At 37.1% G+C, this 16,969-nt stretch overlaps 1 protein-coding gene across 1 annotated transcript in view; it reads right to left on the bottom strand.

The window, feature by feature from the left end:
- TMEM131 (transmembrane protein 131) overlaps positions 1 to 16,969 on the bottom strand; it is a 253,174-nt gene that overhangs the window by 56,148 nt on the left and 180,057 nt on the right. Inside the window, exon 12 of the mRNA XM_090281769.1 lies at positions 5,488 to 5,596. Within this exon, the coding sequence (XP_090137895.1) occupies positions 5,488 to 5,596 (109 nt within the window). The remainder of the gene's footprint in view (positions 1 to 5,487; positions 5,597 to 16,969) is intronic.

The following is a 16,969-nucleotide window of genomic DNA, read 5'->3' as shown; positions in this document are numbered from 1 at the left end:
AAAAATCCTCATTAGCCTTATTTCTTTCTGTTTGCTGTTTTAGCCACTTCTGGATACTTTTAATTTTTCACTATTTATTCTGATGTAAAGCTGATTATAAGGGCCATAATTAAAGCATTTCATGGTATTTTATCATGAAATATGAAGTTTTCAAGAACTTCAAGAAAATTCAGTTAAAAATCCTAAATAATAGTGACCGGATGAGGAAGATGCTTGCTTGTAGAGTTAATATATATGGTGCATTTTGAAAATATTAAAAGTTAAATATAACACAATTTCCTATTGATTGTCACAACAATCCCAGTGGTATTTTGTGTTGGGAGCTGGGGTGGTGGAGGTAAGATGGGAGGTGAAAGGTGGAGGAACTGTCCCATGATAATAAAAATGACTTTTAAGAAATATAGCACTTGCAAAGCAATACTTATATCAGACAAAATAAATTTTTTTAAAAAAAGGCTATAATAAGAGACAAATAAGGACATTCTTTTATATTGATAAAAGAATCAACAACAAAAGGATATAATCCTTGCAAATTTTATCTGCTCAACAAAGGAGCACCTAAATATATAAATCAAGTCTTGGTGGACATAAAGGGAGAGATTGACAGGAAGAGTGATAGTAGGGAATTTTAACACCACATTGACATAGATGGATAGATCTTCCAGACAGAAAATCAACAAGGAAACAGAAGCCCTGAATGACACACAATATTTAATTGGTATTTTTCAGAGCATTTTACCCCAAAGCAGCAGAATATACATTTTTTTCAAGTGCACACGGAATATTTTCCAGAATAGACCACATGGTAGGACACAAAATAAGTCTCAATAAATATAAGGTTGAAATCATATCAAGCATAGCTTCAACCACAATAGTATGAAACCAGAAATCAATTAAAATAAAAAACCGAAAGACACAAACACATGAAGGCTAACTAACATGTCACTAAATAATTAGTGGGCTAACAATGAGATCAGTGAAGAAATCAAGATACTTTGAAACAAATGAAAATAAAAACACAACAAAACTAAGCCTACAGGACACAGTGAAAACAGTCCTAAGAAGGAAATTCATAACATTACAGGCCTATCTCAAGAAATAAGAATCTTAAACAATCTAGCCTTACACCTAAAGAAACTAGAATAAGAACAGCAAAAAGTCTATGAGTAGGAAGAAGGAAATAATAAACATCCAAGCAGAAATAAATGAAATAGTCTAATAAAATACAAAAGATCAATAAAACTAAGAGCCAGTTCTTTGAAAAGATAAACAAGATTGATAAAACTTTTTAAAAAATTTATTAATTAATTTGTTTGTTTTTATTTATTTTATTTTATTTTTAGAGAGAGTGGAATAAAGAAAGAGAAGAAAAGAAACATCTCTGTGTGGTTGCTTCTCACTCGTGCCCCCAACTGGGGACCCGACGTGCAACCTAGTAATGTGCCCTGACTGGGGATTGAACCAGTGACACCTGGCTCGCAGGCCAACGCTCAAGCCTCTGAGCCACAGCAGCCAGGGAGATTGATAAAACTTTAACTAAACTTATCAAGGAAAAAGGAGAGAAGGCACAAGAAATAAAATCAGAAATAAAACATGAGAAGTAACAACTGTCACCACAAAAATACAAAGGATTATCCAGAAATGTTATGAGCAACCATATGCCAACAAATTGCACAAGCTGGAAGAAACAGACATATTCCCAGAAACACATAATCTTCCAAAATTGAATCAAGAAGAAACAAAAAATTTGAACACATGGATTACAATGAATGAAATAGAAATAGTAATCAAAAACTCCTAACAAACAAAGTCGAGGATCAGATGGCTTCACAGGTGAATTTTACCAAGCATTCAAAGAAGAACTAATATCTATCCTTCTCAAACTAGTCCAAAAAATTCAAGAGAAGGGAAGACTCCCAAGGTCATTTTTATAAGACCAACATTATCTTAATTCCAAAACCAAATAAAGACACTACAAAGAAAGAAAATTTTAGGTCAATATCCCTGATGAACATAGATGCTAAAACTTTCAACAAAATATTAGCAAATGGAATTCAGTAGTACATAAAAAAGATCATACACGATGATCAAATGGGATTTATTCCTGAAATACAAGGTTGGTACAATACCCGCAAATCAATTAACGTGGTACACCATATAAACAAAATGAAGGACGAAAATCATATGATCACATCAGTAGATGCAGATAAAGTATCTGACAAAATCCAGCACCCATTTATGATAAAACTCTCAGCAAAGTGGAAACAGAGAGAACATGCCTCAACAAAATAAAGGCCATATATGACAAGCCCACAGCCAACATCAAACTCAATGGGGAAAAAACTACAAGTATTTCCCTTAAGATCAGGAACAAGACAGGGATGTCCACTTTCACCACTCTATTCAACATAGTATTGGAAGTTCCAGCCACAGCAATCAGACAAAAAGAAGAAATAAAAAGAATTCAAATCGGAAATGAAGAAGTAAAACTGTCATTATTTGCAGATGACATGATACAGTATATAGAGAACCTTAAAAATTCCACCAAAAGACTATTAGAACTGACAAAATGATTTCAGTAAAGTAGCAGGACACAAAATTAATATTCAAAAATCAATTGCATCAAGAAAAACATTTTAATTTATTATATTTATTTTTAGAGAGAGGGGAAAAGAGAAAGAGAGGGAGAGAAACAGCCATCAGTTGCCTCTCACATGCCCCTAACTGGGGACTGGGCCCACAACCCAGGCATGTGCCCTGACTGGAAATCAAACCAGTGACCTTTTAGCTCACAGGCCAGCACTTAGTCCACTGAGTCACACCAGCCAGGGCTCGACTGCATTTTTACAATCAATAATGAACTATCAGAAAGCAAAACTAAGAAAACAATTCCATTTAACACTGCATCAAAAACAAACAAACAAACAAAAAAACAAAAAACAAACAAACGTAGGAATAAACTTAACCAAGGAGGCAAAACAAAACAAACACCTGTACTCTGAAAATTATAAGACACTGAGGAAAGAAGTTGAAGAAGGTACAAATAGAAGCATTACTGTACTCATGGATAGGAAGAATTGATATCATTAAAATTTCCATGCTACCCAAAGCAATCTATAGGTTCCAAGCAATTCCTATCAAAATACCAATGGCGTATTTCACAGAACTAGAACAAATAATCCAAAAATGTATACAGAACCACTAAAGACCCTGAATAACCAGAGCAATCTTGAGAAAGAAGAACATGTTAGGAGGAATCACAATACCTGATGTGAAACTATACTACAAAGCCACTGTAATCAAAACAGTCTGGTATTGGCATAAGAACAGACATATAGATCAATGGAACAGAATAGAAAGCCCAGAAATAAACCCACACCTATATGGTCAATTAATATTTGACAAAGTAGGCAAGAACATATAATGGGGTAAAGATAGTCTATTCAATTAAAGGTGTTGGGAAAACTGCATAAATGCAAAAAAATGAAACCAGACCATCTTCCTACACCACATACAAAAACTCAAAATGGACTAATGACTTAAATGTAAGACTTGAAACCATAAAACTCCTAGAAGAAAACATAGCCAGTAAAATCTGACATTTCTCTTAGCAATATTTTTTTCTGATATTTCTCCTCGGCCCAGGGGAACAAAAGAAAAAAATTAACAGGACATCTAACTAAAACATTTTTTGCACAGCAAACGAACCTACTGAATGGGAGAAGATATTCACCAGTGAAACATCTGATAAAGGGTTAATATCCAAAATGTATAAAGAACTGGTACAACTCAATACCAAAAAACACAAACCATCCAAGTAAAGAATGGGCAGAGGACCTAAAGAGACACCTCTCCAAAGAGAACATCCAGATGGCCAACAGAGATATGATTAAATGGTCCAGTCAGAAGACATAGGGTAGCTTAATGGATAAGAAATAAAGATACATATACATGCTGTCTATGAGAAACCCACCTCAGAACAAAAGACACACACAGACTGAAAGTAAAGATATGGAAAAAGGTTATATGCAAGTGGAAACAAAAAAGGTGGCGTAGCAATACTTATATGAGACAAAACAGACTTTAAGAAATATAGCACTTGCTTTAGAAATGCTCTCCCTTTGCCTGTGTATTTAATTTTACCTAATTTCTTTAAGAAGCATTTATTTTAGAGTCTATGATCTCAGAAGAACCAACATTACTGACATTCATTCATCTCAAGAATGGAAACATTCACTGGGATGTCAGTCCAGGAGCTCGAGGAGAAGAGTATGGAAGGCCGGGACAGCACTGTCTTGATGCGCAAACCCCTTCCTTGGACTTATCAGGAGGGTGGGTACTAAATGCTCTCAAGGGTCAGGAATCACAACTGGCTGCTCTCCTTCTTGGTAGGAAGAGAGAATGTACCTGCTGATACTGAAACTGGTGGTCATGACTGTAGTATCTTAAGAACACAGACAATTTATCAGTCTTGGAAATAACTGTGGCATGAAAACCTACAAGCCTATTTGAAAGCTGGATTATGACAGTATGCCACATATTTCATGTTGATTTCCTCGGGAGTTTGCTCTGAGCTCGTGGGATGAAGACTGAAGCTGGTGCCCACCTGTGCAGCAGCTCCAGACCTTCACGAGAACTTTCCATGTGCAAGCAGTAAGCACAATGCTCTCACACTGTGCAGAGCATTCCAGTGTTCTGTCACACGCAAAAGGTTATGACTGAGCAAACACCCTCACCTGATGAGGAGCTTAAATGTGAAATGTGGACTGTAAGCAGAGATAGCTTTGTTGTGAAGTCAAAGTTTAAGCTTCAGAACTCCTCATTTGCATGGTCCCAAATGACACAAGCCGCATTTGGAGTTTCAGTTCTTATTAAATTTAATTACATATAGTTAAGCATCTATTAAGTCACTTTTAAAAAAATTTTGTGATAGCAAATTCAGTCAGTATTCTACTAAAGTGGACAAAAATGAATAAAAACCTGCTGTTCAAATATGTTAAAGTCTGGGTTAATATATCAAGTGTCAAAATACACAGTATAATAGTTCTATTATAAAGGCTATTATTTTAGCTCAGGACTGTCTGCCTTGCTTAAAAAACCCAATAAATGAAATGTTAAAGAGAATATTTCTGCTTTCAAATGCCACCATGTTTCTGAAATTCAAATACATTATCACCCAATTACAAAAACTGATGACTTCATCATTAAGACAAAGTATAATTGGAATATATGTGTTAGAGCTCAGACTACAAAAGTTTAATTCCATCCCTACTGTATTTGTCAATACTAGTTTAGGTTTATAAAGTTATAATATTTTCTTTCAAAAACCGTCAAGAGTTCTTGATATTTTACAAGAAAAACCAACCTAAGCAGTAATATAAAATCTGACTGTAAGATGGTCAGGATTTCTATTATTAAGATGTTGACAAAGAGGCCTTCTAGTTTATCAAAATAAGACCATTGTATTAGAAAAAGTTGAATACTTACCATCAAAACTAATACTTGCAACTTTGGTATATTTACTTTCTGAAGCTTTTAAGGTAATCGGTTTAAAGTGTACCACGATAGCATCATTTTGGGGTGTGGGTCGAACACTCTGAAAAGAGAAAAATACAGATAGCATTGTTTTAGTTTAATGGTTCAGTTACATTACACTGGAACATGTATTGTTAAAGTAACGCCAAATCAAAACTTTAAAACTTTTAACTTCATGTGATCTCTTTAAATGGAGTAAGCCAAACTATTAAACTGTCAAATTAATTTCATTAGAATATATTTGTGAAATAATCAGAAGAAAAACATATAACAGATGAGTGTAAAAATCTAAAGACAAACCAGTACACTGGGTGTATGAACATAAAACAGATAATAAAAGTCTTTATTTTTCAAACGAATGTCGAAGTTGGCAAAAATATTCATTTGTTTTTTTCTGTATGATGGCTCTAGTAGTGCTTAGCTGTCTTTAACTTCATTTGAAACAATTTTGTTAGACTGACAGCTGTTATCAGTGTGCACTTAAAAAAAAAATCAAAATTGGTGAACTTTTGTGTAGCCATTTTAATATTGAAGATGAAAGAAAGTACGTTAACATGTGATGCAGTGGCTAACAGAGTGAACGGTCTCACATTCATGGGTGGAGCATAAAAGCTGGGATGGACACCTGGGGAGCACTCCCAGGCCCTGGCTAAACCTCGCTGCTCATGGTGCTAGTGCCAAAAAGTAAAGCCTCATAGCTTCTGGCTGTGAAAACAAGTGGAGGTTGGGGCAGTGGAAAAAACTGCCCGTCTCTCAGGAGAGTTTGTTTAGAGGGCGCCCACAGTCCCAGAACTTATGAAAACCACCCACTCTGGAACCATCAACAGGGCAACAGCTAGCGGGGTGCCAGTCACACTGGAAAAGGAGTGCCAAGTAAGCAGCATTGTTCCCCTGCTAACCCCCCCTCCACAAACAGCCCCACAAAGTAGTGAAACAGGTTGCCCTGCAATGATGAATAACAAAAGCTCCACAATGTAACAAGTGTGGCAGCTCTACCTAAGTAAGACACAGAGGCAAACACAGGGAGGCTGTCAAATTGAGGAGACAGAGAAGTATGGGCCAAATGAAAGAAAAAATCAAAATTCCAGAAAAAGAACTAAGCGGAAAGGAAACAGTCAACCTGTCAGATACAGAGTTCAAAATACTAGTGATAATGATGCTCAGAGAAATAATTGAGTATGGCAAACGCTTAAGGGAAGAAGGGAAGGCTACACTAAGTGAAAAAAAAAATCTGCACAGAACCAATAGTGAAGGGAAGGAAGCCAGGGTTCAAATTAATGCGCTGGATCATAAGAAAGAAAGAGTCAACCAGTACAGAATGAAGAAACAAGAATTGAAAAAAAAGAGAGAGAATAAGAAGACTCTGGGACATCTCCAAAAGTGCCAACATCTGAATCATAGGGCTTCCAGAGAAGAGGAAGAGCAAGAAATTGGAAACTATGTGAAAAAATAATGAAAGAAAACTTCCCTAATTTGGCAAAGGAAATACACATACAAGTCCAGGAAGCACAGAGTCCCAAACAAGTTGGACTGAAAGAGGACCACATGAAGACACATTATAATTAAAACAACAAAGGTTAAAGATAAAGACAGAATCTTAAAAGCAGCAAGAGAAAAGCAGAGAGTTACCGATAAAGGAGTTCCCATAAGACTATCAGCTGATTTCTCGAAAGAAACTTTGCAGGCAAGAAGGGGCTGGCAAGAAGTATTCAAAGTGATAAAAAGCAAGGACCTACAACCACGATTACTCTATCCAGCAAAGCTATCATTTAGAATGGAAGGGCAGATGAAGTGCTTCCCAGACAAGGTAAAGCTACAAGAGTTCATTATCACCAAGCCATTATTGTATGAAATGTCAAAGGGACTTATTTAAGAAAAAGAAGATCAATACTATGAACATTAAAATGACAACAAACTCACAACTATCAATAACTGAATCTAAAAAACAAAACAAACTTAGCAAACTACTAGAACAGGAATAGAATCATAGGTATGGGGATCATATGGAGGGTTATCAGTGGTGAGAGGGAAGGCGAAGAATAGGGGAAAATGCACAGGGATTAAGAAGCACAATTGATAGGTACAAAATACACAGAGGAATATTACGAATAATAAAGGAAATGGAGAAGCCCAAGAACTTACAGGCATGATCCATGGACATGAACTAAGAGGGGTGGGGGATTACTGGAAGGAAGGAGGGTACTGGGCACAGTGGGACAAAGGGGAAAAAATCAGGACAACTGTAATAGCATAATTAATAAAATATATTTAAAAAAGAAAATAAGCAACATTTTTGCATATTATGCTTTATTATTTCAAGAAAGGTAAAAACGCAACTGAAACAAAAAAGGATTTGTGCAGTGTATGGAGAAGGTGTTGTGACTGACTGAACAAGTCAAAAGTGGTTTGCAAAGTTTCATCTGGAGATTTCTCGCTGGGTGATACTCCACGGTTGGGTAGACCACTTGAAGTTGACAGCGATCAAATAGTGACATTAATTGATAACAATCAACATTATACCACGTGGAAAATAGCTGACATACTCAAAATATCCAAATCAATAAAGTTATTGGTAAAAATGAAAAGAAAAGTATATTTTTTTATGGAAAAAAACCATACAGACTTTTTGGCCTATATAAGAGAAGGAGACATGAAGATTTATAGAATCTCTCTTAAAGAATCCACATGAAGGAAGATAAATAATAAACATGAATTTGGGAGCTGGTGTCCCTTTGTCAGGACAATGCTGCAGACCCACTTCTAACGGTATTTTCCATTGTGCAAGTGAGGTGTTGCTGTTCAGATGCAGGGCTTCATTCCAAAGTGTGGACTGAGCAGTGATGCAACCGCAGGCAGGTGTAATTGGGAAGAAGTCAGAACTCTTTAAACTTAATAAGGCCTTTCTATTAGGGAAAAAACAAACACACTAAACTAAGCTAAACCTAAAGTAACAACAACAAAGAAAACAGTAAAAGGTTGCACTTTTTGAGCAAACTTAAAAAATAACTACATTTTTAAGCACAGTTAACTTTTTAATTGATGATCCTCATGGACACAAAGCACTTTTCATTGGAAGGAACTTTAAAGATCCCATCCTCTTTCCCTGTTTACAGGTGAAGAGAACCATGCAGTACTGAGTGATGTTTTAATATCTAGGCATTAAGAGGCAGAACTGGACTTGGCCCAGGGCCTTTCTTCCCCTGGCACCCCATGACCAAACATGTATGACACATAATGCCTAAATACACTGCTTTCCACTACCCGCAGGCAGAGCATCTCCAGCCTGCTGCTGGTTAGTGCTCAGCCATCATGGCAGGTCTGGACTGAGCCTGGAACCACGGCCTTAAGGATGGCTCTGCCAATTTCTGTGCCTGAAACCTTTACAGCTTTAACAGCTGGCCTCAGACTCTCTCAGAACGCTCACTCATTTTCTCCCTTTTTCTCTTTGGCAACTCCTCATTTGTTTTTGAGTGTCTAACTGAGGCTAGGTGTTGCTTTTCTCATATAACTATACTTTTTACCAATAAGCTCACTACAATTAGCAACCACTTAAAGTACAAATCTCTTCCTTCCTTGAAAGAGGTGTGTGTTCACAGCAGAGTGAACTGTAAGATAAACTACAACTGGATAATGGTTCACTTGGTTCCACTATGCTGCATACAACACTACACCAATGTTTTTTCTGAAGGACGGGGAAGCAGCACAGAAGTACATGTGACAACCCCATAAAAAACCAGCTCGTAAGTGTGAGCCTGAGTGAGCTGCCCACTCAATTCTGGACCGGATTTTTTCTATCTGTAAAATCCTAGGGGGTTGGATTAGATATTTTCTAGGAGTCTACTAGCTATGAAATTTTTGATTTTATTCATTTTGTTGTCTTTTCAAATTGGCCACTTTTATCCTGATGTCAAGATTGTCAGAGATGACCTTATGAAGCTCTGCAGAGCTTCGCAGAGGACTGTCACAGAAGCTCTCTCACCTGCTCCACTGACTGACAGACAGAACAGCAAGGGGATCCGGACTGTTTCAAAGATACTTAAAGATTCTCGGTGGCACTAACAGCCAGAACACTTTTTTGAGTGTTATCAGCCTATATAGAGTACCATGTGGGAGAGAGTTAAGTGATGACACTTATTAAAATATAGTTACTGTAAGTAGTACGAGCTTAAGATAGTTGATGATAAAATGTTCTTATCACATGAAATATACCACTCTTAAGATTTTCTTTACCAGATGAAAAATTTATACTCAATATTATTACCTTAAAATATGTTGCTCTAGTAGTAAACAAATATTCAATTAACATTTCATATAAATTGTCTAAATTGTTCACTTAATACCATTAAAATAACCCCTAAGTCAGTTCAAACCAGTTTTCCAAGGGAACAAAAATGGAGCAAAACAAACAAAATAAAACACAACATTTAAATAGTTGGCTTATTCTGGTGGCTTTAAATAAAAACTAATATGTAATTATTAACTTGTAATAAGCATATTTATACTAACATCAGTTGTAGTATCAATCACTAGCTGCCTCTTAAAGACAATCAAGAAGTGGAAGAAAATTGGCAAGATTCCCAGGAAAGGCAGCTCCCACATGTTCCATATATAGTTCCAATTTTTTCTCACAACACTCATACCCAACTAATGTTCAATAACTGTGAAGTGAGACTCAAGGACCCAGGACTTACTGAAACTATTTACATTTGAGCAAGCAAGGAAAATAACCTTCCAGTACCTAACAATTGTATACAATAGTTGCACAAATTTGCTAAGGCTCATATCAAGTTGATATTGGTAAAATGAGCAAATACATCTGTGACTCTTATTCGTCGATTAGCATGGAAACTTCAGGCAACTGTTCCTCTTAGAACATCTCAGACAAACTTAATACATTTTTTATGCAGCATTAATGTCACATAAATGTTTTATAAACATTCTTGAAGTTGCATTATAGACGATCAATGTCAGGAAGGCTTGACCCTCTGCACCTTGCCCACTAACGGATGGGGAATTTGTATTTGGAGTTGCTTGCCTTACCAGTCCTCTATCGAAAAAGATGAAGAGACTGAATTCCCTGGAAGGGAATTAAAAACAAAAACACCTTCCAGCTTCTAACACTGCCTAGCTCATCCTGAAAATGACATAATTGTGAAACAGTGGAAGGCAGAGGCCCTTCTAAATGGCATCAATCTCTAAGTTTGGCTTATTATGCAGAAAAATACAAGAAAAGCCTTAGAAAGCTCTCATACAACTCATGGAATCATCGCCTGGCTGAGAAATGTAAGCTACCACCATCTCTCAAGTAGACCACTGCAAAAGATTTCTAACTTTCTATAGTTCAGTCTCCCAGAGTAGCTACAGTGATCTTTTATAAACACATAAATGCTTAAAGTTCTATAATTTCTCACTGCACTTTTAAAAATCTAAACATGCCACGGAGTCCTAAGCAGCCCTGTGTGACTCTCCCACCCTCACCTTTACAGCCAACTTCTTTGTGACATCCAAAGCTCTTCCTGCCTCATGCCTTTGCACTTGCTGCTACCTGTGCTGAGAACACTTGTCTACCAATTTTTCTTACGGGCGCCTACTTCTTAGTCCTCAGTTATGACCTCAAATGCCAGCTCCTCTGAGGCAACTCTACCCTAATCCATCCCCCCCTTACATGACATCCTGTGTATTTCTTTCATAGAACTGGGCTTGATTTACAGTGTTGTTGTATAACCTTGCCTGTCTGATTCACTGCTGTATTCTCAGTACTTAGCACAGGAGTTGGCATATAACAGATATACACTGAATATTTATTGAATGAAGGGATAAATGGAGAAGGAAATAAGACAAAACTATCAAAAGACTGGTTGGGTGTAAGCTTTGGGTATTGGAAAAATTACATACATAGGTAGATATATAGATGTAGCTATATACACATATTCACATATCAATAGGTTTTTAATAGCAATACCAATTTGAAATTAAAATGATATATTCATACAGACTTAAACGTCATTATATGCCTAATGTACTTCCATGTAACTTTTGCATTTTTATAGTTGAATAAGTCACTATTTGGAAACTGGGAGCTGTGCACCTTATATAATTGTTGTATTAAATAAGGCAATCCCCATAAAGAATCTTCCATGGTGCCTGACCCATAGAAAGAGCAAATACAAGAGAAAAGTGGGTATGTAGGCCTATTTAATTCTATCATAAATGGATTAAACACATTTTTTTCATTCACATTCTTAGATTAATTGTGAATTTCTCTTTTCTAGGAAATGTTTATTGAAAAAGACATTTGCTACAGTCTACTCACTGTACGTAAAAAGTCGGACCAGATCATCTGGGCTATGTAAAGGCACGTTTCCATCAAATCTCTAAACCCTCACATTTGGAGACGTGACTGCAGGCCTGAAATCTGCCCAACAAGCACAAAAGTTCCCCCTCTCACCCTGCTCCGTGTAATGGCCTCCCACACACTAAAGAAACCAGTAACAGACAAACAGCACGCAGAACACGCAAACAATAAAAGTGATCTGACAATTAAACAGAGGCCATGGCAGGGTGATCCACCAGCAGACACACTGCTGTCCACAGCTGAAGAGAAATCTAAGATGCTGCCAGGAAGCTGTGTTGCATGATACCCCTCCGTGGAGGTCAGTGATCTGAGCACATGAGAAGGGAAGGACTGGGAAGGGAGTGTGCCCACGTTACCATGAATGCGGTAAACGGGCTCCATGTAAACAACAGGCTTAAAAGAAGAAATCCAGCATCAGCAAGTTTAAAGAAAGTAAGTAGATCATAGCCAAAGCAACCAGGACGAATCTAGCAGAAGGAATTATATTCCATTATAAAGGAAACTCTGGTATACTAAACTAGAAATTTTGAACAAAAGAATCACCATTCTGGGTAAAGGTAAGATTTAAAAATGTTAACATACAGCAGTGATTTCTAGGCCATTGCGTTTCACTGATTGTTAAAATCTAGCATGCGTGTGTAGGAGAGAACCAAGATGGTGGAAGAATAATTGGAAGCTGCACTTATCTCCTTTCAAGACCAATCTGCAACTACAACTAAATTGTAGAGGAATTATCCTGAATAACGAACTGAACACTAGAGGCAACTTGCGGAGAAGCCTTATAACCACGGACAGACGGATGAAACCACTTCATCACAACATGACTGATACGGAGGAGATGCAAGAGGGTTGACTGGGCTCCCATGGGTGGCAGCTAAAGTGCTGGAAGGATATTTCAGTGGCTGGGGGTTTCCCCTGAGATGTGTGCTGTCTAAAACCCAAGCTGGGCTCCCCATCCTACAGCACCAGAGCTGGGAAAGGAACCCAGATAACATCCAGCTGTGAAAAGCATCAGGGTTTCTGTCCACCAGGGAGAGATGGCTGGAGACTCAGAGAGCCTATTCAAGGGCCAGTTAACAAAATTCCTTTTTCAGCCACTTACGCTGGGCTCCGGCAGAGGTGGGGCAGAGTGGACCAGAGCCACGTGAGGAGAATCTGGAGCTGGTGGCTCTGGGGAGAGAACTGAAGGCACAGGTGCCAAAATCCCTGTGCTGAGTCATTCCCATAGTGAAGAAGCCATCTTTCTCGGACAGAGCACTCCTCTCCAAAGGGCATCAGCCTGAAGGGAAGTAACAGCCCGCCCACCCACAGGAATTACTCTGCCCCATCTTACGGAGTTTAAGCCAGGCTACTGAGCACAGGTCAAAGACGAGAACAACAAGGAAATCAAAATATACGTTGAAACAAATGAAAATGAGAACACAACAATCATAAATCTGTGGGACGCATATAAAGCAATCCAAAGAAGGAAATTAATAGCATTACAGGCCTATCTCAAAAAAATAAGAAAATGCTCAAATAAACAATCTAACTTTACACTTAGAGGAACTTGAGAAAGAACAACACACAAAGCTCAAAGTGAGCAGAAAAAAGTAAACAGTAAAGATCAGAGCAGAAATAAATAACATAAGACTCTAAAAAAAGATGCAAAAGATAAATGAATCCAAGAGCAGGTTCTTTGAAAAGATAAAACATGACCGACAAACTTTTAATGAGCAGATTCATTAAGAAAAAAAGTGAGAGGACCCAATAAATAAAATCAGAAATAAAAGAGGAATAACAATTGACTCCAAAGAAATACAAAAGACTGTTAAGAAAATATTATGAATAACTATATGCCAACAAAATGGACAAATTGGATGAAATGGGTAAATTCCTAAAAACATACGATCTTCCAAAACTAAATCAGGAAGAATCAGAGAATCTGAATAGATAGATTACACCTAGTGAAATTGAAGCAGTAATCAAAAAACTCCCAACAAACAAAAGCCCTGGCCCAGATGCCTTCACAGGTGAATTTTACCAAACATTCCAAGAAGAACTAATACATCTCCTCAAACTATTCCAAAAAATTCAAGAGGAGGAAAGGCTCTCCAGCTCATTTTATGAGGCCATCATTATCCTAATTCCAAAACCAGATAAATATTGTACAAAAAGAAAATTGTAGGCCAATATCCCTGATGAACATAGAGGCTAAAATCCTCAACAAGATATTAGCAAGCTGAATACAGCAATGCATCAAAAAGATTATATATGATGATCAAGTGGGATTTATCCCAGGGATGTAAGGTTAATAAAATATTTGCAAATCAATAAATGTGATTCACCATATAGACAAAATTAAGGATAAAAACCACATGATCATAACAATAGATGCTGAAAAAGCATTTGATAAAATCCAGCACCCATTTATAAAAACTCTCAGCAAAATGGAATTAGAAGGAACATACCTAGACATAATAAAGGCCACATATGACAAGCCCTCTGCCAGCATCATACTCAACAGGCAAAAACTACAAGGGTTCCCCTCGAGATCAGAACAAACTTCTTTGTCAATATAGTATTGGAAGTCCTAGTCACAGCAATCAGATAAGAAGAAATAAAAGGCATCCAAATTGGAAAAAAGAAGTTAAACTGTCATTATTTGCAGATGACATGATACTCCTGTATATAGAGAACCCCAAAGATCTCACCAAGAAACTGCTAGAACTGATCAACGAATTCAACAAAGTAGCTGAATACATAATTAATATCTAGACATCAGTTGTATTTTTGTATGCCAATAATGAACTAACAGAAAGGGAAACTAAGAAAACAATCCCATTCACAATTGCTACAAAAAGAATAAAATACCTAGGAATAAATCTAGCCAACGAGGTAAAAGACCTCTACTTGGAAAATTATAAGATACTGAAGAAAGAAATAGAAGAAGATAGAAGTAAGTGGAAACACAAACTGTGTTCATGGATAGGAAGAATTAACATCATTAAAATGTCATACTACCAAAAGCAGTCTATATATTCAACACAGGTCCTATCAAGATTCCAATGACATGTTCCACAGAACTCAAATAAATATTTTAAAAATTCCCGTGGAACCACAAAAGGCCCCACATAGCAACAGCGATCCTGAGAAAGATGAATAAAGTAGGCGGAATTACACTACCTAATTATGAAACTATACCTAAGGCCACAGTAATCAAAACAGCATTGTACTGGCATAGAAAGACGCATAGTTCATTGAGACAGAATAGAGAGCCCAGAAATAAACCCACACCATTATAGTCAATATTCGATAGATGAAGCAAGCACATACAGTGGGCTAAAGATACTTTATTCAGTAAACAGTGTTGGGAAAATTGGACAGATATGTGCAGAAAAATGAAACTAGACCACCTTCTTACACCACACACAAGAATAACTTCAAAATTGATTAAAGACTTAAATGTTAGATCTGAAACCATAAAAATCGGAGAAGAAGTAGGCATCAAAATCTCGGACACTGTTGGTAGCAATGTTTTATCGAATATATCTCCCCAGGTAAGGGTAACAAAAGAAAAAATAAACGAACAGGACTACATTAAACTAAAAAGGTTTTGCATAGCAAAGGAAAACATCAATAAAATAAAAATATAACTCACAGAATGGGAGAATATATTCCCCGATACATCTGATAAGGGGTTAATATCCAACATTTATAAAGAACTTATGAAACTCAACACCAAAAAAAAAAAAAAACCCAATTAAAAAATGGGCAAAGGACCTGAATAGACACTTCTCCAAAGAGGACATACAGATGGCCAATGGACATATGAAAAGATGTTCAATGTCACTAATCATCAGAGAAATGCAAATTAAAGCCAAATGAGATATCATCTCTCACCTGTCAGAATGGCTATCATCAATAAATCAACAAACAAGTGCTGGCGAGGATGAAGAGAAAGAGGAACCTTTTAGCACACTTGGTGGGAATGCAGACTGAAACGCAGTATGGAGATACCTCAAAACATTAAAAATGAACCTGCCTTTTGACCCCACTTCTGCAACTATATCCAAAGGAACCCAAAACACTAATTCAAAAGAACATAAGCACCCGTAAGTTTATTGCAGCATTATTTACAATGGCCAAGTGTCCATCAGTAGATGTGTGGATAAACAACTATGGGACATTTGCACAATGGAATACTTATTTGGCCATAAAAAGAAGAAAATTTTACTCTTTGTGAGAGTATGTACGGATGGACCTGGAGAACATTATGCTAAGTGAAATACGCCAGTCAGAGAAAGACAAATACCATGTGATTTCACTCATACGTGGAATCTAACGAACAAACTGAACTAACAAGCAAAACAGAGACAGACTCAGATAGAGAGCAGGATGACAGCTACCGGGGGCTGGGGAGTTTACAGGGTGGAGGGATTGAGCAGAGAGGATAAAGGACTCATGGGCATGGACAACAGTGTGGTGACTGCAGGGGTGAGGGGAGTATAAGGGGACTAAATGGTAACAGAAAAAATACAAAAAAGAAATTAATAGAATGGGTGAGTGTTTATGCTTGTGCAGGGAAGTCTTCAGAGGTTTCCTAACTTGTATTTTCCAAAGGTGAGCAAGTTGGTGGTAGGGGAAGGAAAAGATCTTACTATCTACTACCCTTATTCATAAAACAAAGGATATTTTAATGTCTAAGAAAAATGATACAAAAATTATCAAAACCGAAAGCTGGTTTTTTGAAAGAATCAACAAAATTGACAAAAAAAAACTTTAAAAAATTTAGAAAAGACTTAAATTACTAAAGTCAAGCACGAAAGACAGGACATTACTATCTACTTCACTGGGAAAAAAGTTTTATTAAAAAAATACTGTGAACAATGGGATGCCAATAAATTTAGATAACTTAGATAAAATGAAAAACCCTAAGAAAGACATAAGCACTGGAACTGATTAAAGAGGAAACAGAGCCCTGGCTGGTGTGGCTCAGTGGATTTAGTGCTGGCCTAAATTTAGTGCGGGTTCCCCTCCTGGTCAGGGCACTTGCCTGGGTTGTGGGCCAGTACCCTGAAGTTGGGGGCGTGCAAGAGG

The sequence above is a fragment of the Furipterus horrens genome, unplaced genomic scaffold, assembly GCF_987537825.1.
Source record: "Furipterus horrens unplaced genomic scaffold, mFurHor1.1.pri manual_scaffold_6, whole genome shotgun sequence".
In the NCBI taxonomy this organism is placed as follows: Eukaryota; Metazoa; Chordata; class Mammalia; order Chiroptera; family Furipteridae; genus Furipterus; species Furipterus horrens.
Note: the sequence above shows the minus strand (reverse complement) of the source record. Positions and strands in the feature narration are given on the sequence as shown.